Source organism: Camelina sativa, chromosome 4 (assembly GCF_030686135.1).
Source record: "Camelina sativa cultivar CO46 ecotype springtype chromosome 4, ASM3068613v1".
Lineage (NCBI taxonomy): Eukaryota > Viridiplantae > Streptophyta > Magnoliopsida > Brassicales > Brassicaceae > Camelina > Camelina sativa.
Window position 1 is genome coordinate 10,162,134 of NC_141883.1, and position 21,457 is coordinate 10,183,590.

Genomic DNA, 21,457 nt, shown 5'->3' on the forward strand with positions numbered 1-21,457 from the left:
TTTTTCGTCTAAATTTTTGTTTGACTTATCTCTTTAAGCAACTCAATCTGATCATATAAAAAAAATTATAAATCAATTCAACTATAAAATCAAGATCGAAATGCAGAAATCTGTTTGAGATGTTCCAACAATAGCTGATACATACCACGTGGCATAGTCTAATTGGAGGTATGAGTTGACTATTGGAGACAAATTGTGGATTCCACACTGTTAAGCTAACAGTTTAACACATAAGCGAAGAAGCGAACATGAACATGCATGGGCCGTTGACTATTATCGTCACCGTCCGTTACACAAAGTCAACGTCTAAACTTTTGGACGAAAAAAGATTTTTGGGGAGAGTTTCCTCACTTTTTAAAAGGAATATTTCTGACGATCATGTGGGGTTTTATCTAATGGATGATATCCTCTTTTTGGGAGTTATTGCGTATTCTGTAAAGTTTTAAGTTGACATTATGTCATTAAATTCAAATATAGATTTTGTTGGATTCGACTCCAAAACCCCCCCAGAATCGGCAACAAAGTGCATTCTTCTATTATGTTAAGGTATCTCGTGATCAAGGAAAGCCAAGATTAACCAAGCAAAAAAAGAAGAAGATAGCACGTCGATCCGACTCAATAAGACACATGATCAGGAAACAAACCATAATCTTTTCTTTGAACACACAGTCTTAAATTTTGCTTCACCGGGTTAACACAGACAAGTTACAGACACTTTCTTCCTAGCATTAATGAAGAAGATGAAATAGATCGAGTGACCAAACAACAAACGATCATCGTTTTTTGAAACCATATTTCTTACGTTCGTAGAAGAGATCAGTTTTCGCACTGCCAAGATTGACAATCTTAGGACAACCATCTCTATCTTTCTCTTGTTGTGTACACTCTTTGCAGTAGTAAGCATCTGAGATTCCAACTCCTCCGCATATGACACACCTCCCCTGGAATGAACCATAGTTGCATTCATCGCAAATCCGAACCAGAGTACACGGACGGACATAGGAATCGCATATCACGCATTTGCCATCACATTTCTCGCACAATCTCCCAATGGCAATGCCAGGTTGTTTCCGGCACATGATCAAATCAGGATGATGCTTGGCCATGGCTGCTTAAACACGATCTTAGTCCTCTTATTAAGTTTTCGACCTGCAATAAGGTTTGGTTCCAAAGTAAGTTTTTTCTGTATTAGTAATAGCACCTATGCATCTCCTACAGCAAGAAAAGGTAATGATAATTCACTTTATGTATATTTCAAGTAATAGCCAGAGATACAATACAACCATGCTCTGTAACTGTAAGTAGTAACCTTTCATATCTATTTCCTAAGGTCATAATTCAACGCCAACTCGATCCACTACGAGACTTTAAGGTGTTTCCTACTAATTTGTTTCTCAGAGGAATTTCATCGAACACTTACTAGGCAGCAATCATGTTTCTACTAGTTGCAACGAAATGCAACGAAAGTAAAGTTTGAAGGCCAATTCTAGCTAACTAAATGCAACGAAAGTAAAGTTTTGAAATCCACAGCATAGTAAACGAAGCAAACAAGGAAGACAACAATCGGCTGAATCGAACACAAAATCCGAGCTAAGTTTTAGTCAGCTCACCACAAAGCAACAGAACGTACACATTGAGAAACCAGAGACGATCAAAATTAAAGGTCTTAGAGCTCAAAAACACACACAAAACAGAGCTGCGCAAAACAATATGGAACATATATACCGCAAAACCCTAAAAACGCAGAGAAACATGAACAGAGAATGAAATCTCATAAAATAGCTATCATGCATAAATCGAACTTGAAAACAAAAGATAAAAGGATCTAACCTTATCTCGAAGGAGAAGAAGAAGAAGAAGGTGGCACTAGCGATCCCCGATCTCCGAACGCCGATATGAACTAGAACTAGAAGAGACGGCTGCTGGAAAGAAATATAACAAACCGGGTCGGGTTTCTAAAATCATATATCCATATCCATGTCGGTCCGACTAATATGGGCTATCTCACTAAAAAGGCTTTCTTGTTGGGCTCTTTTTATTTTCTCTATTTCGGCCTTTTCTCACAATTAAAATAAAATTAACACTAGACCAAAACGATATTGCCTTCTTTGACTTTTGTTTATGATCTTCCCAAAAACTAATCAAAGATATATTTCTGGAAGAGTAGTAACTAACAAATTGGGCGTTGACTCAAAAACAAAAGCGGAAAAATGGACTGTGCCGGTGGATCCATGATTTGAAAAGTCAAAGACAAGTAGATGAGAGAGTGGTAACGTTTGACCTGGAAGGCTGGAAGAAGCAAACAACAACGGCCACAAAGACTTGAGACTTGTCTTTGTATAATTGTATTTGTATATATAGTTATGACTCTTTCTCCTTCGTTGACACTAAACAGAAAACACAAAAGACGACTCATAGACAGACACAATCAAACTTACCTAAAAAAGTTTTATTTACAAACGATGTCGCTTGCAGTTGCCGTTTGCAACTCTCCGGTGTTCTCTCCGTCATCGTCACTTTTCTGCAACAAACCACCGGCGCATGAAACCCTAACTCTATCTCTATCCCATCTCAATCCTCCAGCTTCTTCTCCTTCTCTTTCCTCTGCGCCTCCCACATCTCCGTTCTGCCTCCGTCTCCTCAAACCGCCAGCTAAATTAGGGTTTGGAACGGACTCTGTTCCCGGAGGCGTTCTGAAGAGGAAACGCCCGATGAGGCTTGATATACCGGTTGGTACTGCAGCTGCGGAGGCGTCGGTGACTACAGAGACGCCGAGGGAGGAGAGCAGAGAGGTGGAGAGGGAAGGTGATGAGTACTCTGTTTACTGCAAGAGAGGAAGAAGAGAAGCTATGGAGGATCGTTTCTCTGCCATCACCAATCATCGAGGTGATCCCAAACAGGTAACACTTCAATTTTCTTATTTAGTTTCGAGTTTCTTTACTCATTATGTGATTTGAAGAGTAATAGTACGTATAACTTAAGGTTTCATTATGGTGTGTGAGCCAGTGATGAGCTTTGTAAAGTTTGGTTATAAAATTGTACTGAGTAGTTCTTGAATAGGTATATCATATTACTTACAAAATCACTAATAAAATTCTAAATGCAGGCAATATTCGGAGTCTATGATGGCCACGGAGGATCAAAAGCGGCTGAGTTTGCGGCTAACAACTTGTGTAGTAACATTCTAGATGAGGTTGTTGGTGGGAAGAGCGATTCAGAGATTAAAGAAGCTGTAAGACGCGGTTATCTAGAGACTGATTCTGAGTTTCTAAGGGAGAAAGATGCTAAGGGCGGCTCTTGCTGTGTCACGGCTCTGATCAACGATGGGAATCTCGTGGTGTCCAATGCCGGGGACTGTCGTGCTGTTTTGAGCGTTGGAGGACACGCTGAGGCTATGACTTCTGATCATCGCCCTTCGAGAGAAGAAGAACGTAACAGAATTGAGAGCTCGGTAAGAATTCTTACCTTTATATAAAAGCCCTTACTGTTCAATTTATCTGAATTACATGTTTCTGATTACGATAATGCTGCAGGGGGGTTATGTGGATACATTCAAAAGTGTTTGGAGAATCCAAGGATCTTTAGCAGTATCTAGAGGAATAGGAGATGCTCATCTCAAACAATGGATAATATCTGAACCAGAGACAAAGGTTCTACGGATCAATCCCCAACACGAGTTCTTGATCTTAGCATCAGACGGTCTGTGGGACAAGGTTAGTAATCAGGAGGCAGTAGATATAGCTAGACCATTTTGCATAGGAACCGATCAGAAACAGAAGCCATTGTTAGCTTGTAAGAAGCTAGTTGACCTCTCCGTATCACGAGGCTCCTTGGACGATATCAGTGTGATGTTGATTCCGTTGTCCCGCTTCCTCTGACCATTAATTGGAGAAATGTAGGGATAAGAAAACAATTCAGGTTTCGGACGTTAGAGTTTGGAGTCCTTCTTACATTCTTCAATTAACTTCAATTAGTTAATTTAAGTTGTTAAGATACCTTGTGGATATCATCTTAGATGATCTCTTATCACATATTCTTGATACTTTTTGACAAAAGTGAGCTTCTTATATGATAAATAAAATTCATAAACTTTACTGTATTTTTTCTTCAATTTATTGTCGTCTTAGTTCAAAACTATAAAAGTAAAAACAGAGTAATAAGAAAAGAGAAACACAAAGAAATAAGGCTTGGTAAACTTTTGCATGCTCAAAGTACTTTGATTGTGGATGCAAGCCTGTCATCACTTACGATGGAGGGATTGAAAATCCACATCCCTAGTAGTAGTTACCCTCTTGCAATAGCATGAGGCGGCGCAATGGAGTTTAGACTTATCCAACTATTACATTTAATTTTCTCGTATCAACGTATTGTTTAAAATTTATGTTTAGCCACAAATGATTACAAAACTAATATACACGTAACGTTTTTACGCAGACGCATATACTTTAGTGTATATATTTAGGCAAACTAGTAGTATATCTTAAGGATAGCTATTATACCTTAATCCTATATATAAAAAACTGAAAAGTCAGAAAGTTTTGTACGGTATTAAAAGTACATGTTGCAATGTCATTATCTTGAGTTGTTTTCCAAGTGGATTCTCCTATACATCTAAGTTGGAAAGATATGGTATGGGTCCTAAAATCTCCAAATAATATCTTATTTTTTTGGACATTTCTAGCAATTTATTCATAAACACACAGACGGTTAAAATAGTTTGCCCTAAGAAGATATGGAACAAGTGGTGGACCGTCCAAATAGCACTTCACGTTCGCGGAAGGTCAAAGCTTTCCCAGAGAAACAACAAACAAAGTAAAATATACATTTAGTTGCGGCGGAGTCAAATAATAAACGTTTTTTTTTTCTATTGGAATAATAAAGTTTTTTTTTGTGTTTTGGAATAATTCAAAGATCAGGTTGACTACAGTATATGGTCATTAATTAGCAATTTAAACTTTAATTAATACTGGTTTGTCAAATCGTTAGCAAAATTTCACAAAACTTCATACTGTATTTGATACTAGTATATGCTATGGAGACTTTGGTCTTCTTTAAAATGAATATTTCTACCAACAAACCCTATTAATTAGTTTTCTAGTGATAATTTCCCTAGGTAAATGCAATTACAGTGATCCAGCGGTTAACCATCCCAAGATTCCCAACCAACCATCTCTTCAATTAATAAAGTTAACAACCCTATCTTCATTTTCTACCTTCAATCTCCAACTCGATCTCCGTGATATCTTTGGATAACGTTTTTGAGTAAATTCTTGTTGTGAGCTTCATGATACCAACAAACCAAAAAATACAAATATACTAATAGTTTCACTATGCGTGGAGGCTGATCAAGCACGTCAATTCCCAATATGTGTGTTCAGACAACTCGTTAATATGTCAAAGAACGTGAACCAACGGTTTCATGCCACGTAAATCTCCAGATGGACCCCCATTTAAAAACCAAACCCCTTTCGGCAACCTCTTCCCTCATCTCTAACGCTGATCCCCTTTGGACAACTCCGAATATTTATTCGGATATCCACTACTTCACGTAGGGATATATTCTGTTACGGTGCACCCTCGCCTTCTTTATGCTACGAATATATAAATTTAATTATTGTTTCCTAGCTAAGTATGATTGGCTAAGACATGGTTTTGGATTCATGAATCTTGTTTGCTAATGATTTGTACGTCGACTACCGTATATTCCATGTCTGATCATGTCAGGGTCAACCAAATTAGCACACACCAAAAAAAAAAAATGTCAACATAGATCAAGGGTTCCAAATCTATCGGCACGTTTTCTTCATTTGTCTTACCCACGATCAGTAGGGATGATCCGATCACTAGTCTAACTTAGTAAAGAGAGCATTTTTTAAATGTTGTGGTTATAAAAACGAAAACGATTGCGTGAAGCGAGGAGGGAGTGATTTTTATCCTTTGTGAGTAAAATATTAACGGACAAGACCAAACCGCAACTTAAGTTTAGTTGGATAAGGATTAAGCAGAAAGGGTAAGTGCATTGTTTCTTACAAACATCCCGAGAACTTCTCCAAGTGTCATTACTCATTAGTGGCATACAACAATTTTTCTAATTAATAAAATGATCTTCTCTGATTTTTTTTGTTCTGTTTTTTTGAAAACAACTAATCATTCCACTCCACCAAAGTAAAATAAATTTGCATGGAATTACAAGTATGTAATTCAATACATAAATATATATATATATTGTTAAATCGTAAAAATCCATAACCGACCATCGAACATGGTAGAATTTGTTCAAAAATCTAGTGATAGACTCGAAAGTTTGTGTTGTACATGACATAGCCACGTGGGAAATTTTCTAAAAGATGAGACTTTACAAATCGAAAAGACAAGTGTACAAGATTTGTCCATGTCAGACACAAAATAAAATTGCAACTTTATTTCACGTTCACATTTCCTGTTTTACAGCTTCCTAAAAACACATATAAATAGCTTCTTGTTGTGTTGCATAAGTACGACATATGAACGTTGGCACACATATGGAGAAACAGAGCAACACTTCTTCTTCTTTAATGTCATCTTCAACTTCTCAATCTTCTTCTTGGGTTCGTGGTACTTGTATCGGACGAGGTTGTTTCGGTTCAGTTAGCACGGCGATCAGCAAAACTAACGGTGAAATTTTCGCCGTGAAGTCCGTGGATCTCGCCACGTGCCTTCCCACTCAATCAGAGTCTCTCGAGAACGAAATCTCCGTCCTCCGCTCGCTCAAGCCTCACCCGAACATCGTGAGGCTACTCGGCGACGGGCACTCAAAAGAAGGAACGGCGTCGTTTCGTAATCTCTACTTAGAGTATCTCCCAGAAGGTGACGTGGCTAATTACGCAGCCGGAGGGATCAAAGACGAGACTCTGCTCCAGCGTTACACGGCGTGTCTTGTCTCTGCTCTCCGCCACGTCCACTCGCAAGGATTTGTTCACTGCGACGTCAAGGCGAGGAACGTCCTCGTCAGCCGGAGCTCCGTGATCAAGCTGGCGGATTTCGGGTCAGCGATCAGAATAAAAAAACCGACGGCTCAGATCACGCCACGTGGAAGTCCGCTTTGGATGGCTCCGGAGGTGATCAGACGAGAGTGCCAAGGTCCGGAGAGCGACGTCTGGTCTCTCGGCTGCACGATCATCGAGATGTTCACCGGGAAACCCGCTTGGGAAGACCACGGGATTGACTCGCTGAGTCGAATCGGATTCTCCGGCGAGTTACCCGTTTTTCCCGCGACGCTGACGGAGATGGGTCGTGACTTCTTAGACAAGTGTCTGAAGCGAGACCCGAATCAGAGGTGGAGTTGCGATCAGCTTCTGCAGCATCCTTACCTGTTTCAGTGTCACAACTCGTCACCCACTGAGTCATCTCCGCGTTGCGTTCTTGACTGGGGCAACTCGGGGTTTGACTTAGAAGAAGAGGAGGAAGTAGGGAGGAGCGAGTGGAGATCAGAATACAAAGACGCGGCGATGGCAAGGGTTTGTAATTTGGCGACGACCGGAGGGGCAGTTTGGGAATCGGATGGTTGGGTGGAAGTTAGAAGCCACGCTTCGGTAATGGAAGGGACAACGATGGAATATTCGGGATCTGCAAGGGTAGAATCGGAATACAACTCATCATCGTACGGATACGATGACGTGGCTGATGACTCTACGATAATTGACGTTTTTGTGTCGCCGTATACACCGCCGGGAAACCGGGGCTCGGCGACGGCGCTGCCATATGGATTAGTGATTGTTTTAATCTACTTAATGGAGAGATTATGGCTTATTCTACATGTGTCTCTAGTCAAATTCAACTCATTATTTATTACTATTGTTATCAATATCATCGTGATAATATATAGTAACAAGAAACTCGAAATGTTGTCTTTTAATCTGCCTGAAGTTTTGTTTGTTTCGGATCCGACAAAACTATCTTTTTACGCGGTGAGATGAGATTGAGTGTCCTACTTCGGAACCTTTGCCTCATATTTGATAGCTCACGTATATATACAGCCAACACGCTTCGGCTTCAAGTAAGTACGGAGACTCATTCTAAGTGCTCGGCTTTTGGCCGGAGCACTTAAAGATGGTTGTCTCGATAAGCACTCAAGCATATTTTTTTTATTTATCCGATAAGATGAAACATGCCATAAGAACATGTTTCATTATATGTGCAGATAGATTTATAGGAGTGATTAGGGAAAGCTTATCTTAAAGCATGATTAAGATAGCCGCATGCAACAACCATTCTCAATGCAACAAATCATATAGTTTTAAAATTACACAAAATAAGTCCCAAATCTTTAAAAAGCATTCAACAAAAACACCAAAAGCATTACTAGAAAGTTGCAACCATAAAGTCTTCTACTTCACAAATAGAAGGTTACTTATTAATTCAAATGACCAACGACTAGATCCAAATAAAGATTTATTAGAACTTAGAAGCATAATTCAATGCTAAGCTCTTCGTTACCTTTGGGAAGTTCCATTAGTTTGGCCACAGCGGCTTCTGTCTCTTCGCTTGGAGGAATCAACGATGGCTTGATCATCATTTTCCTCGTCACGGTCCCTTGCGTCACAAAACGCGAAGCCAATTCAAACTGTTTTTCATCGCAACCATTGAAATTAAACACCCACAAAACATCTACGCGAAAATGAGCGTTGGGAAATATTTGTCCATCTTCCCACTTTTTCTTCTCTCCTCCACTAATAGAAGATTCACCTTCTAATTTCTTAGGAATGTTGGTATCCTATATATACAAGAACATAAACCATGTATCATGTTTTCTATATAGATAAACCAATCAAACGAAAGTAATGAAAATAATTTTTAATCAAATCTATATCTAACTGAAAATGAAGCATAAAATGAACATACCGTAAACGATATCTCGAGCTTCCTCATTATCCCGTTCCATGCAACTAACACCTCTCTCAACATTTGAACTTCCCTTGGATTCATTAAATCCACGATCACCGCCAAAGTTTGAAACCGCGCCAAATAGTCAGTATCTCTACTCACCACGAAGTTATGCTCGATGCTTTCTTTCTCCTTCGATTCATATAAACAAATCAAGCATGTCAAACAATATATTTATACCAAATAGATAGTTAAATGCATTTCCTTGTGGTTTGTACGTACCTGAGCATTACACGATATGTTGTAGCTGATATGAGGTGTCCTTACTTTTGCAGCCCAATAGCTTTCATTAATTTGAAGTACTCTAGGGGCTGCAAGGAGGAAGTTATCTTTCGTAACAAAAGTAAAGCGAATGGAGAAGATATCCAGAAGAGGTGCAGACACTTCAATGCTCTCTATATGAGAGCAAGACACGTGCAAGAGCTTTAAATTGTTGTTATGAATCTTCAAACAACCAAGATGGCTGTACGTCGTGATTTCAAGTACCAACACCTTGAGGGAGAGGCACGCAGCAATGATTGTGTTGAACACACCAACCTCAGCACAAATTCTACCAAGTTCGAGAATCATGAGATTGTCGCACTTGTTAAAGGGATTTGCAGTTTCAAAGTCGTAGCGATATAAGCTGAGTGAGGTGAGGGCTGGATGGGAGAATGTGTTTGGGAGCAAGTGGAGCATGCTGCCTCTCCTATTGTGACCAAGATGGTTTAGCAGTGAGAGACTTTTGGTGCCTTTCACATGAATCAGAGTTCGAATCCAAGCTTCGAGAGCACCGTCTTTTGATTGGTATGAAAAATGGTTGATTCTGCAGTACTCTAGACGACCTTTGTGATTGTTTATAACCTTCAAAAGAAATACAATTAAGATTTGTGATTAAAATAGAACTATGCACAAATACAGTATATATATAACATTACATCATCAATAGGAGCCAGATCTTAAAATACTGCATGTATTTTATGACTATCTAACAACTATGTAAGATAAGGCAAGAGATTAGGTTTTCCTAGATTCTCGTATTATCATAATAATGTATTCACAATTTATACTCATCTTCAAATATTCATATAACATGATTTTTTAAAGAATAACTTTTTTTTGGCGAAATATTGTTAGTTATAGTATAATTTCGAGCGAAAAAATCATAATTTTAAAAACTTTAAATGAGAAAATATTTGGAAAAATGGAAGATATAAAACCTTTGTGATAAGGTCAGCAATGTGAACCGAACGATCGGCCAAGGATCCCATTTGGGCGTTGAAAGTTTTTCGCATATCAAAGATAAGAGACGGCAAATGTTTCCAAACATCCTTCCAACGTGTAGACAACTCACTTGTCCGGACAGCTTCTTCAGTGGGTATTTTCTTTAGAATTATGAGCAACACTTCGTCCGGAAGCATGCTGAGCCGATCAGCGTTAAGAAGGTTCTTTTTGCCTCTTGCATCTGACGATACTCTTGATGATGATGCAGCCATGGAGTGGTTTTAGGAGATAGACGTGAAGAGACGAGAATGAATCCCAATGGTAAGATATGCGAGAGAAGAGGAGGGTGTGTGATGTATGTGTGTGGGGGAAGAGAGGTTAAAATGAAGAGGTACGAAAGGATAAAGACAAAGAAGATAGATGGACGATCTTGTCCTTACAAAATATTATAACCTAACTTTAAGTTGTTCTCTATGATTTGTTATTTCAAATTCCCATCGACGGTCCATAAAATAGGAAAAAATCTAAAATACATTTGACTTTGCTGTATATTTGTCACAATTTGAAAAAAAAACGTACATATAATAGAAGGCAATATATCTTTTTAGGGTCCACTATTAAGGTCTCATATTTGAATTGTTTAGTCTTTACTTTAGTGTTCTGCAGCGATTTTAGTCAAAGTATGTTTGTATTATTTGTGGTAAACATCCAATATAAAATATTCTTATATAAACATTCAAATTTTGATTCGAAATTTTGAAAAGATATCCTCTTTTCCAATTAATTTACAGAAATTTATCTTTCTTTTCAAATAGAAATAAAGTTTTTTTATCCTTGTGTAATATTCAGATTAATTTTTAATAAGTGTACAGGCATGAGTCAATATTCAGTACGCTGTTAAAAAAAAAAAAAAAAAAAGTTATGTCAAGTGCAAAAATTAAGAATTGTATTTTCTCATTTTGTATATATATGTTATTGCTTTTAAATCAAGAACTGGATAAATGGGTCTTATATGGGCCATATATTTATAAGAAATCGGCCCATTAGTAGCTTCACTTCAACGCAGTTATAAAAATGCCTTTATATGGGCCATATATATTATCTATAAGAAATCAGCCCACTGGTAGCTTCAATTCAACGCGGTTATAAAAATGCCTTTTCCGTTTTCTCTTGTGTTACAAAACCCCCAAATTCTCTCTCTCTCTGTCGCATACGCCGCACCGTAACGAACGAACAACTGAATCGACGAGCAAATCTCGGTAGATAACTATGGCGACCAACGAACCCGAGCACGAGCACAGAGACGAGGAAGAGGCAGGAGCTAACGAGGATGAGGACACCGGAGCTCAGGTTGCTCCGATCGTTAGGCTTGAGGAGGTTGCCGTCACTACCGGCGAGGAAGACGAAGACGCCGTCCTCGATCTGTAAGTCTATTTCTCAATTGCTCTCTTAAAATTTTTTTCTGTGTGATCTAGGTCAACTGGATCTGATCGATTCTATAGGGTTTAGCTTTTTGGTGATGTTAGAGATGTTTGACTGATTTTTTTTGGTTTGTTTGTGAATCGAAAGGAAATCGAAGCTGTATCGGTTCGATAAGGATGCGAATCAGTGGAAGGAGAGAGGAGCTGGTACTGTGAAGCTCTTAAAGCATAAGAACACTGGCAAGATTCGTCTCGTTATGAGGCAATCGAAAACTCTGAAGATCTGTGCTAACCACTTGGGTAAAATTTATTCTGTTTAGGATGCTTTTTATTGAGTTTCATCTGGATCCGTATTTGGGTTACTCTAATTTTTTACTGATGTATCTTCCGGCCTTTGCTGTTTATGCAGTTAAATCGGGCATGACTGTTCAGGAACACGTTGGAAATGAAAAGTCTTGTGTATGGCACGCTCGTGACTTTGCTGATGGGGAACTCAAGGATGAGCTTTTCTGCATCCGATTTGCTTCAATCGAGAGTGAGTTTTGTGATACATTTTGCATTTTCTTTTTTTCATTGTTAGATTGGATCTTGTCACGTAATGGAGTTAATTTTCTTACGGAGATGTAGATTAGACTGAAATATGCCATATCTTATACTAGCCTTCTCCTTCGATTATCTAGTTTATTTCATGGCCCTGTCTCCATGTTGATTCTGCCTTGCCTTATTTAGTTTCAGTACAGCTTTGATAGAATTTATGGCTTAGATTACTTAAGGGTCATGGAGTTATCTTTGTTATATGGCTACTTGTACTTGGAGATCCTTAGATCTTTCATCATTGAGTACTTTGGGGCTGTGGCTTTTCAGTTTCCGCTGAATATGGCACCCCGTTTACCAAGTTTTGAAAATCGCTATTAACTCCACATTGCCTTATTGTGTTCAGGAATTGTCGAAATGAGTACTTTGACTGCTAGATTGTGCTAACATTATATAAAGAGATATTGATCTTGAGGTGGTCAAATATGTGTTTAGACTCAATGAGTAACCAAGTCTTATTTTTCTTGTCAGATTGCAAAACATTTATGCAAAAGTTCAAGGAAGTTGCTGAATCTGAAGAAGAGAAAGAAGAGAGCAAAGATGCCTCTGACGCCGCTGGTCTTCTTGAGAAACTGACTGTGGAAGAGAAAAAGACAGAGGAGAAAACCGAAGAGAAACCTGTGGAGAAGGTGAAGTCTGAAGTAGAGGAAACCAAAAAGAGTGAGGTGGAGAAATCTGGTGAAGAAAAGAAACCCGAAGAAACTGGTCCCTCCACTTAAGATTTGCATCAGTATTTACGCTGCCAAATTCCTGGCGAGGTAATTTAGCCTCAAAATTGTTTTGATGCATCAGGAGTCATCGTCTTGGCACTATCTATCTATACATCTGTTGTCGAGTCATATCAAGTGGTTGGGGGATTGCTTGGGGTCGGGTTTTGCTGAGTCGTTTTGGGTCTATAGTTTTTTGAGTCGAAAGCGTCGGGGTGATATGGGAGATTCGAGAGAATATTTTAAGTTGGTTACCTGAAAGAGTACATTGGTTTCATTGTTTTAAGTTTATGAATCCATTTTGGATGGTCTTATTTTGAGGATAGAGAAGTGTTTTGTTCATGGACAAGAATCAGAAGTCCCCATTTTATTTTCTTTCCAAATTTGAATGCATGTGATTTTGTGTTTCTTTTTTGAAATTTCTTATGGTCATTACCAAAATCTACTTGGCTCTCTTGCAAGTAGATGCGACAACGCAAATTAGCAGTATCTCAAATTTACTACGTCCTCAGTTTGTTGTTCATCACATGTTATATTGGTTACAAACGTATTTTCTTCAATATTTATCATTCTAAACTTTTACAATTGAGTCCTCAATATTTAGTTTAATTAAAAAGTATCCTGAAAATATTCTTTTTTATTACTTGTCGTTGAATGTTGTTTCATACAGATAAAGAAAACCATTGAATTTTATGTTTTATTCCTTTTTAATATATTTTCTAATTTTTTTATTGGTCAAAACATTAATAAAATTGGATAGTATTGTAATTTTTGCCAAATATTTCCATTAGAAATCTAAAACAACAATTATTATAAAATAAAAATTTATCTTTAAAATGATAAGTAATAAAAAACGGATGGAGTAATATTTTTATATACTGCAATATGTAGAACATTCTTATCATATAAAGTATAAGTCATCTGTCCAATCATTTTCTGCCATGTCATTTTTTTTAGTTTTAAATAAATGAACTAAACAAAAAACTATGCAATCGAAAGATAACTTTTTAAAAAAGACAGATTTTATTTTTTTATTATTATGTACTTCTTCTGTATCATAATACATGATGTTTTAAATTTTTTACATGAATTAAGAAAAACATTTAATTTTTAGCAATAAGTGTATTATTTATTTATAATAACATATTTTATAATTATTAATCAATAGTATTTCATCAAAATTTTAAATTCTCATTTAATGATTTTTGAAATTTACAATTTCTTAGCATTAATTGATAAAAATATATAGAAAATCATTGTTTGTGATACAAGAAAAAATACTAAAACATCATCCTTTATGATACAGAAGAAGTATTTTCTACGCTCTGATCCTGATTTCCTCAATATCACACAATCTCCACGTTCATTATAAAACCATCCCACGATTTTAAAGTTAAACTGTTTCATCTTCTATTTAATTCATCTTTTATATGTAATGTTCTGTTTCTTCGTATCTCACCTTATTTCTCTGCTTTGTGAACTGCATGGTAATTAATATACCAGATTCTAAACAAATTAGGAGAAGCTATTTTCCTCGCTCTCCTAGATGAGTTCTGTTTCACTCAAACACAAGTTATTTATTAGCTGACCATTTGTTAACGTTATTAGCATATGCAGACTTTATCAAACGTTTATATATTTTCATTACCTAATTTTTGTTTTCTGTGGTAATTCGCTGATATTTTTTTTTACTTTTTTTTTTGTAGATTGGATTCATACGACTTTTAAATTACTGTACAAATCAACGGACAAGCTGTAAGCATGTACTCTACTAATATTCAGTCTTTCACAATGAATTTTAACAGTTTATGTTTCCAAATTGTTCAGATTATTGGAAACCATCAAACAAACAACACAAAGCTATAAGAAACTCGACCTCTCTATAAACTAATGGTATTCATCCTTTCTTGCTACTTTACTTTTTTTTTACTGAAAAAATAATGGCTTTTAATCGTTGGTGTTTCACATTTTCCAGACCTTTGAAATTAACCTAAGACCTTGAATGGCATGATTCTACAGTAGTTTTTGGGAATCTACAGTTGGTAGTCTTAATAAAATTCTCCCTTTTTATAATTAAATCTTGATTTTATGTCCAAAAGACTAAAATAACTCGGTTAATTCTCTCCCAGGCGTGATAATCGAGGAACCCCTTTCGTTTCTCTCTTCTGGCGCCGGCGAAGCTTTTCTTTGCCTGCGTCGGGACTTAACCCAACTCCTCTCTCTCAGTTCTCGCTCTCTTTGTCTTGTTGTTGTTCTAGTTTTAGTTTTAGTTAAGTTCTATTTCCCCTTTAATCCCTTTATATCCCCTCCCACTCACCTAACCTCAATCACCGATCTGAATTCCAAAGAGAACAGCTGCTGGCCGGAGTTTCCCTGCTCCTACATGCAAAAAGACTCTTTCCCGGAGATGGTATCTGATGACCCAACTATTATCAGATCTGGAACTATGATCCACCAAGAGGAGACCTCATATCAGACTTCAGAGATGGCGGAAGTAGACCTTCTTGAACCATCGATTACGCTGAACCTGGTGAGGATGTCGATGGCACACGACGGCTCTCCCACTCTGGCATCGAGTTCCTGTACCGGAGATCTTAAGCTCCATTCTGTTACCTCAAGCTCCATTCTCAACCTCCAACCACCATCCCTCTCTTCACCGGAGATGACTGAGACCCTGAATCCGACATCCGCTTGAGAAACTAGGTTTCCCATTGTTGGGCCCAACAAATCTCGGCCCACTAAGGTTTTGGAGCCCGTTACCATTAGATGTCGCAATTGTTCCTCATATGCTTTTATCCAGGTTTGCTCGTAACTCAAATCCTTCCCACCCTAGGCAATTAGTGTGTAGATTTATGGAACCATTTGTTCGAAGACTGCATTTGGAAAGTAAATCACCATTGTTGCTAGATTGGTTAAGGCTTTCTTTAGGGAACCTGCTTTTAGTTCTACCCTTTGATTCGGCTCTTGAAGGCAAATGCCTGAATGAACTCGGCATTATGATCCAGACCATAAGGCGCTGTGATTACGGATGTATCTTCACGCTCCCTTCACCATCTCGCTTGCCTACTAAGAACTCTAAACTGCAATTTTTTAACTTTGTGAAGTTCCCTCCCAAAACTCTAAAGATCAGTGGCATTATGATCCCAACTCCATGGAGTGGGGGTTACCACCTTTTCTGCCCGAGTTGCACACAGTACCCAGTTACCCTGTCCATCGCTCCTTTTATCCTCAACCAGAGCATTTGCAACCCTGCTCACACCTCTGCTAAGGCTCTACTTCGAGTAGACATCCTCACCCCGATGAGGTTCCCAACCTTGGCTTCTTTAACGTCGCTTAGTCTTCAATCGAAGTCAGCGGCCAACTTCTCTTCCACCGACTTGTCTTTGGAAGTTACACCGATATTGCTTGACCTCACAGGCTCCATAATCTTTCATAGGAATTGGTTCATAGCTCTCAAGACTACAATCTCGATGACCCCTATCTACTTATGTACCTTTGTTATTTTGGCTTTGGTGATTGCCTACCTTTGTTGTTATTTAAACTTTGTCTCTTACCTTGTATGTGGCGTTCTATTCTAATGGAATGAAGCATATGGTTTTTCAAAAAAAAAAAAAAAAAAAAATGTCCAAAAGACTTATTTATTCGGACTTTGCGAATTTCTTTTCTCATTTTTATAAAATTATATTACATCTCTCATGAGCTTTTCTCATGAGCTTTTTCGTTTATTAGTAAACAATTTTATAAAATGAATCCTGTTTTTTCACTTATTAACGATCTATGCCACTGCATTCAATACAATATAAACTTAAAAAAAAATCTTGCCACATTTAGGGAGGATATATTCAACTTGACATTTTAAGTAATTTGTGTAAAAGTTACAAATCTTATGTTATATAATCATGAATTTTAAAAATTATCCTGAAATTCATTGTTATTGAACTGATGATTTTAAAATCTACTTTAAAATCCACTGTTATTCAAAACAGTTTGTGGATTTGGATTTTAATAAGTTTCAGGGATTCTGGAGGATTTGAGAGGATTTGTTTAGTTAAAAATACATAAATCCAAATCTTATGATTTTAGGTGGGATTTGAAAATTTTTTACTATAAATCATATCAAGTTCCCTAAAATCTATCAAAATTCTAAATTTCCTAAATTCCATCAAATCCTCCAAAATTATTGTTTGAATTAGGGCTGGGCATTCGGGTTACCCGTTTGGGTTCGGGTATTACCCGTTCGAGTTCGGATTAATGGGTAATGAAAAATAGAACCCATTCGGGTATTTTACTATGTTTGGGTTCGGTTCGGTTCGGGTAGTACCGGGTTCGGGTCGGTTTGGGTTACAATTTTCAGAACCCAATTAGTACCCGAACTACCGGGTACCCGAAAAAATATAATTAAAATTAATTAAATTTAAATAAATTTAGTTAAAGTTTGACTTATGTGATAATATATTTTAGATATTTTGATTATTTTTGATATTTAGGTATAAAACTAAATGAAATATTCAAAATTATAATCATAACTTTAGAGTAATTACATTATATTAATGATAAATATTATAAATATGTTTATATGTTCGGGTTTATTGGGTATCCAAACGGGTACCGGGTATTACCCGACCCTAATCCGAACCCACGAGTATTAGAAAATAGAACCCAATAGGGTTTTATAGGCAAACCCGAACCCAACCCGAACCCGGTTTTTCGGGTCGGGTTCCGGATTGGATATTCGGGTACGGTTTTTATGCCCAGGCCTAGTTTGAATACACCCTTCCTAAATAACAAACATCTTTTGACTATGTCAATATCCCATAAAAGTAGTTTCAAAAAATAAAAAGGCAAACAAACTCAATTTAAATAAATTGTCCCACTTTAGCGGCTATATTTGCAAAACTGTTCCTTAAAATTATCCACCAAAATCTCTGCAAAATAAAAACAAATAAACAAAATCAGTGTGCCGGAAAAATAGTTACCAAACTGGCATAGAAACTTATTGCAGAGTATATAAGCGATTGCCTAAATTATTTCAAAATGTAAAATTAGGCAAATAACATTGAAACAATAACACGATGTGACAAAATTAATGTGACGCACCGTATGCGGCGATCAACATCAATATCCCAATAAATTAGTTACCAAACTTGCATAGAAACTAATTGCACAATATATAATCAATTCCCTAAATTATTTCAATTTGTAAAATTAAGCAAATAACATTTGAAAAAATCTCAACATTTTTATGTCATAATTACATCTCATAATGTCATAATGTCATAATGTCATCTCTATTCTTAAGTAACTATCTTAAAAAAATGTATTACCTTCAACTTCATCATCAAAGTTGTCTTCAATGTCATCTATAATTAAAAAATATAAATCAACAAAGCAAGAGAAGTTAATTATGAAAATAAAATATGAATTCTTACATTCTAACTTAGCATAACCACATAACCAGTTTCTAGTAATTTATAAATATCATATCCAATAAGACTGCGCATAACAATGAAGTATGCTTAGCTTTTAAACTTATTAAATTTATAATTGAATAACATGTGTTTAAATGGATAAATACAAACATATAGACAATTTTCTAACCGGAAATAAACAAAAAAAAAAAAAGTTTCCAATAACACCATATTTTTTTAGTACATAAAAATTAATGATGCTTGGATTTTATGATACCCTTTTTAACTGGATAGATACACAAACATATCAACTATTTTTACAACAGTCATTTAGATGAACAGAAAAAAAAAGAATCCACTAAAATTATGACAGGTTACTTATACTTTTATATATAAGTGATATGTAACCCTAAAAGAAGAAATTTTTTTCTGTTTTCACTTTTGTCTACTCTTATCTAAAATTTATACTTTAAGGAAAATAACAATAACTTGGTTGCAGTGCTAATTTTAAGCACACTTAGATTGTTTTAGATAAAATATCATTTTTAATATATTATGAAATATGAAATGAATAATTTCATAATATTCAAATTTGGAGAAAAAATTAAGATTTTGTTGACATAAAATGTGTCAAATATAGTGAAGTGACATTAGTGCAGTGGCAGGAAGTAAATCCATTTGTAGAAAGCACCATCACATCAGAGATCGAGTCCCGCTTCCTACGAATGTAGGAATTTGGCTAATGGACCAGCCAGTGGTAACTCAATGGTTGTTTTAGTCGACAAACTACATATTAGAGCAAAAATATACCAAATAATAGAAACGATTTTCTGATGGGTTAATTCTATTGATCCTACGAGAACTAACTCCAAAACCCTTCTATCCTTATTTATTTTGTTAACATTACTTTTAGTCTTATTTTATATTTTTGGTCCTTCATGAAATCTATATTGTTTAAAATAAAGTTCAAATGTACATAAGTACTAGGATTTAACCCGCGGTACACCGCGGGATAATATTTTTAACTTTAAAATTTTTAAGTTTATATTGTATTTATTTGTTATTTTATTATTGTTTTATTAATTTTAAAAATATAAAATTTTACAGGTATTTGATATAAGTATTCAAAGTATAGGATTTTGTAGTGTTTTCAAGGTTTTAACCCGTGTGGTATATGTATAGTCTAATAATACATTTATTTCTTGGTACACATCTAAAAGTGTTTAAAAAAGAATCACTTAACTCCCTATATGGGATTAATGCCAACCCGTCTCACCAAAATCAAAATAAGTTGTTGCGTAAAAAAAAAAAATCAAAATAAGTTTTTTTATCAAGTTTAATTATGTTAATTGTTTTACCAAATTAGCATATTTTTAAAGTTTATAATTTTTCCATGTCAGTATATATAGTTAATGATAATTAATAGAATTTCAATTTTTTTGGTAATTTCTCAAAAAATAAAAAATAAATCAAATTATATGGGAGGTTTTCAACATATTTAATGTGACATTTTATAATTGGATTTTCGGTTTAGGAAATTTATTAATAGATATAATTATACAGATTGTAAAATTTTGTTATGGAAAATCTGTTGTATATCATTTAAATTTGAGAGATTCTAGCATCCATAAAAATAGTTGTGGAGATTTAATGGGTTTAAACTTTAATGGGTAGAATTGTTTTTGGAAAAATTGGAATGTATAGATGTTTGTTAAGATTTTATGACAATAAATGTAACAAATATTGGTCAATTCAAGAAAATTTAGTATTTGAGTTTCTCTGCAATGTTATTTATGAAATTGTTTTAGGGGTTAATGTTGTAAAAAAAAATTAAATAAGTAAAACTTAAAGGGTATAAACCAAAATGTACTTCAAAAATGTTAATATAGATGTTAAAAGGAGTGATTCCTATTGTTTTGGAAATTTTATTAAGATGAGAAATCTTGTTTTTAAAAATTGAAATTTAATATTAATAAATTAAATGAAAAAATAAATTAATAGTTAATGCTAATAGCATACTTGTAAATAGATTCTAACTCTAGGATTTATTAGCTAAATCTCCAAAAATGTATATATAGATTATATTATTAGTTATCTTCGTGGCAGCTTCATAAGAGACTACGTCGAAACTGGCAACCACTTGTGCCGCGTTTTTTTTTTTTTTTTTTTCTGACAATGGAAACAAAATCTATATAAATAGAGGGAGATCAATAGGGGGAAGTGAGATCAAATTACACACAGAAACAACACAGAAACAAAAGAAATGGGTGTGAAAAGAACATCATCGTTGGTTTTGTACACTCTCTTTGTCTTTCTTCTTCTGCACCATTTTCATTCCGTGAGTTCATCACGACCTTCCTCAGTTGGTACGAACCACGAGGCTCTTCCTTTGAATGACGACTCATTAAAGTCAGACGTTGTTGGGTTGGAAGGAAAGGCTCTGGAATTAGCTGTCGTCATCAAAAAAGGAGGCGGTGGTGGAGGACGTGGCGGCGGTGGCAGCAGGGGAGGTGGCAGGAGTAAAAGCCCTAGCCGGCCATGGATTCCGGTTTATACGGGTCGTAGTGGGTCGGTAGGATCGCATAGATCAAGCGGCAATAGGAATCTTCAAGGAACAGCGCGTGCGGTCGGTTGGTTAGCTTTATCATCAGTGTTAACCGGCTTATTCTTGGTTCAGTAGTTGCCAGAGTATTTGTTTGCCATTTAATTTATTGATTTTATAACGTTTACATTTAATGTGCGATCTGGTCTGGTCTGAAATTTATTTGGGCCCAACTGTAAGTAAGGTCTGCATTGTAATTTTTTTTTTTTTGATAGGGCATTGTAAATTTATTGTAGAAAGCAATCCTTAGCCTTGATGTGTAATTATTTTTTTAGTATAGCGTTTGTAAAGGGAGAAATAAAATATATTGTGTAGTTTTAAACTTAAATATATTAAAAGCGCGTATATAATTCCAACGCTAACGTTTTAAACCTCACCGTTTGACATATCTTGTAAACCAACTATGAACTATGCTTATTTGTTTTAGACCAAACAAAAAAAACACATAAACGAACAACATATATAGATCAAGCGGCAATATATGTTTGAAGCCCTCGTTTGGGCGAAAATTAATTGCTCTATATCTATCACCACATGACTAATATTTATAATTAATATTGACTTGATTATTTCGAAACAAATTTGTTTAGAGGTAATCGA

At 35.9% G+C, this 21,457-nt stretch overlaps 5 protein-coding genes, 1 long non-coding RNA gene and 1 pseudogene across 6 annotated transcripts; 5 read left to right on the forward strand and 2 right to left on the reverse strand.

Moving 5' to 3' along the window:
* Positions 1-633: 633 nt before the first annotated feature.
* Positions 634-1,944, reverse strand: LOC147945663 (PHD finger-like domain-containing protein 5A). Its single transcript, XM_087510105.1, has 2 exons — positions 1,831-1,944; positions 634-1,149 (listed from the first exon to the last, which is right to left on the reverse strand). Exon 2 carries the CDS (start codon positions 1,104-1,106, stop codon positions 774-776), a length of 333 nt encoding a protein of 110 aa, XP_087366231.1. The 5' UTR covers positions 1,107-1,149; positions 1,831-1,944; the 3' UTR covers positions 634-773.
* Positions 1,945-2,389: 445 nt separating this feature from the next.
* On the forward strand, positions 2,390-4,099 carry LOC147945664 (putative protein phosphatase 2C 2). Its single transcript, XM_087510106.1, has 3 exons — positions 2,390-2,900; positions 3,107-3,451; positions 3,534-4,099. The coding sequence occupies exons 1-3, from the start codon at positions 2,463-2,465 to the stop codon at positions 3,876-3,878; spliced, it is 1,128 nt and encodes a 375-aa protein (XP_087366232.1). The 5' UTR covers positions 2,390-2,462; the 3' UTR covers positions 3,879-4,099.
* Positions 4,100-6,475: 2,376 nt separating this feature from the next.
* On the forward strand, positions 6,476-7,894 carry LOC104759104 (mitogen-activated protein kinase kinase kinase 20-like; annotated as a pseudogene).
* A 303-nt stretch (positions 7,895-8,197) lies between these two features.
* Positions 8,198-10,523, reverse strand: LOC147945665 (putative F-box protein At1g67390). The gene is made up of 4 exons (XM_087510107.1): positions 10,122-10,523; positions 9,145-9,765; positions 8,881-9,054; positions 8,198-8,752 (listed from the first exon to the last, which is right to left on the reverse strand). The coding sequence occupies exons 1-4, from the start codon at positions 10,395-10,397 to the stop codon at positions 8,441-8,443; spliced, it is 1,383 nt and encodes a 460-aa protein (XP_087366233.1). The 5' UTR covers positions 10,398-10,523; the 3' UTR covers positions 8,198-8,440.
* A 716-nt stretch (positions 10,524-11,239) lies between these two features.
* On the forward strand, positions 11,240-13,266 carry LOC147945666 (ran-binding protein 1 homolog a-like). Its single transcript, XM_087510108.1, has 4 exons — positions 11,240-11,549; positions 11,695-11,846; positions 11,956-12,081; positions 12,612-13,266. The coding sequence occupies exons 1-4, from the start codon at positions 11,395-11,397 to the stop codon at positions 12,857-12,859; spliced, it is 681 nt and encodes a 226-aa protein (XP_087366234.1). The 5' UTR covers positions 11,240-11,394; the 3' UTR covers positions 12,860-13,266.
* A 1,285-nt stretch (positions 13,267-14,551) lies between these two features.
* On the forward strand, positions 14,552-16,469 carry LOC104759103 (uncharacterized). Its single transcript, XR_015596683.1, has 3 exons — positions 14,552-14,602; positions 14,675-14,740; positions 14,823-16,469. It is a non-coding gene; the product is annotated as an uncharacterized LOC104759103 (long non-coding RNA).
* A 3,942-nt stretch (positions 16,470-20,411) lies between these two features.
* Positions 20,412-21,185, forward strand: LOC147945667 (uncharacterized). Its single transcript, XM_087510109.1, has one exon. It carries the CDS (start codon positions 20,519-20,521, stop codon positions 20,933-20,935), a length of 417 nt encoding a protein of 138 aa, XP_087366235.1. The 5' UTR covers positions 20,412-20,518; the 3' UTR covers positions 20,936-21,185.
* The last annotated feature ends 272 nt before the right edge of the window (positions 21,186-21,457 follow it).

What these genes read in the sequence shown, in the direction of transcription:
- LOC147945663 (XM_087510105.1), bottom strand. Translation starts at nt 1,106, where the DNA reads ATGGCCAAGCATCATCCTGATTTGATCATGTGCCGGAAACAACCTGGC.
- LOC147945664 (XM_087510106.1), top strand. Translation starts at nt 2,463, where the DNA reads ATGTCGCTTGCAGTTGCCGTTTGCAACTCTCCGGTGTTCTCTCCGTCA. An exon ending in ATCGAGGTGATCCCAAACAG is followed by an intron (nt 2,901 to 3,106) that starts GTAACACTTCAA and finishes TTCTAAATGCAG; the next exon opens with GCAATATTCGGAGTCTATGA. An exon ending in GTAACAGAATTGAGAGCTCG is followed by an intron (nt 3,452 to 3,533) that starts GTAAGAATTCTT and finishes ATAATGCTGCAG; the next exon opens with GGGGGTTATGTGGATACATT.
- LOC147945665 (XM_087510107.1), bottom strand. Translation starts at nt 10,397, where the DNA reads ATGGCTGCATCATCATCAAGAGTATCGTCAGATGCAAGAGGCAAAAAG. An exon ending in TTGCTGACCTTATCACAAAG is followed by an intron (nt 9,766 to 10,121) that starts GTTTTATATCTT and finishes TTTCTTTTGAAG; the next exon opens with GTTATAAACAATCACAAAGG. An exon ending in ACATATCGTGTAATGCTCAG is followed by an intron (nt 9,055 to 9,144) that starts GTACGTACAAAC and finishes TATGAATCGAAG; the next exon opens with GAGAAAGAAAGCATCGAGCA.
- LOC147945666 (XM_087510108.1), top strand. Translation starts at nt 11,395, where the DNA reads ATGGCGACCAACGAACCCGAGCACGAGCACAGAGACGAGGAAGAGGCA. An exon ending in GAAGACGCCGTCCTCGATCT is followed by an intron (nt 11,550 to 11,694) that starts GTAAGTCTATTT and finishes GTGAATCGAAAG; the next exon opens with GAAATCGAAGCTGTATCGGT. An exon ending in CCGATTTGCTTCAATCGAGA is followed by an intron (nt 12,082 to 12,611) that starts GTGAGTTTTGTG and finishes TTTTCTTGTCAG; the next exon opens with ATTGCAAAACATTTATGCAA.
- LOC147945667 (XM_087510109.1), top strand. Translation starts at nt 20,519, where the DNA reads ATGGGTGTGAAAAGAACATCATCGTTGGTTTTGTACACTCTCTTTGTC.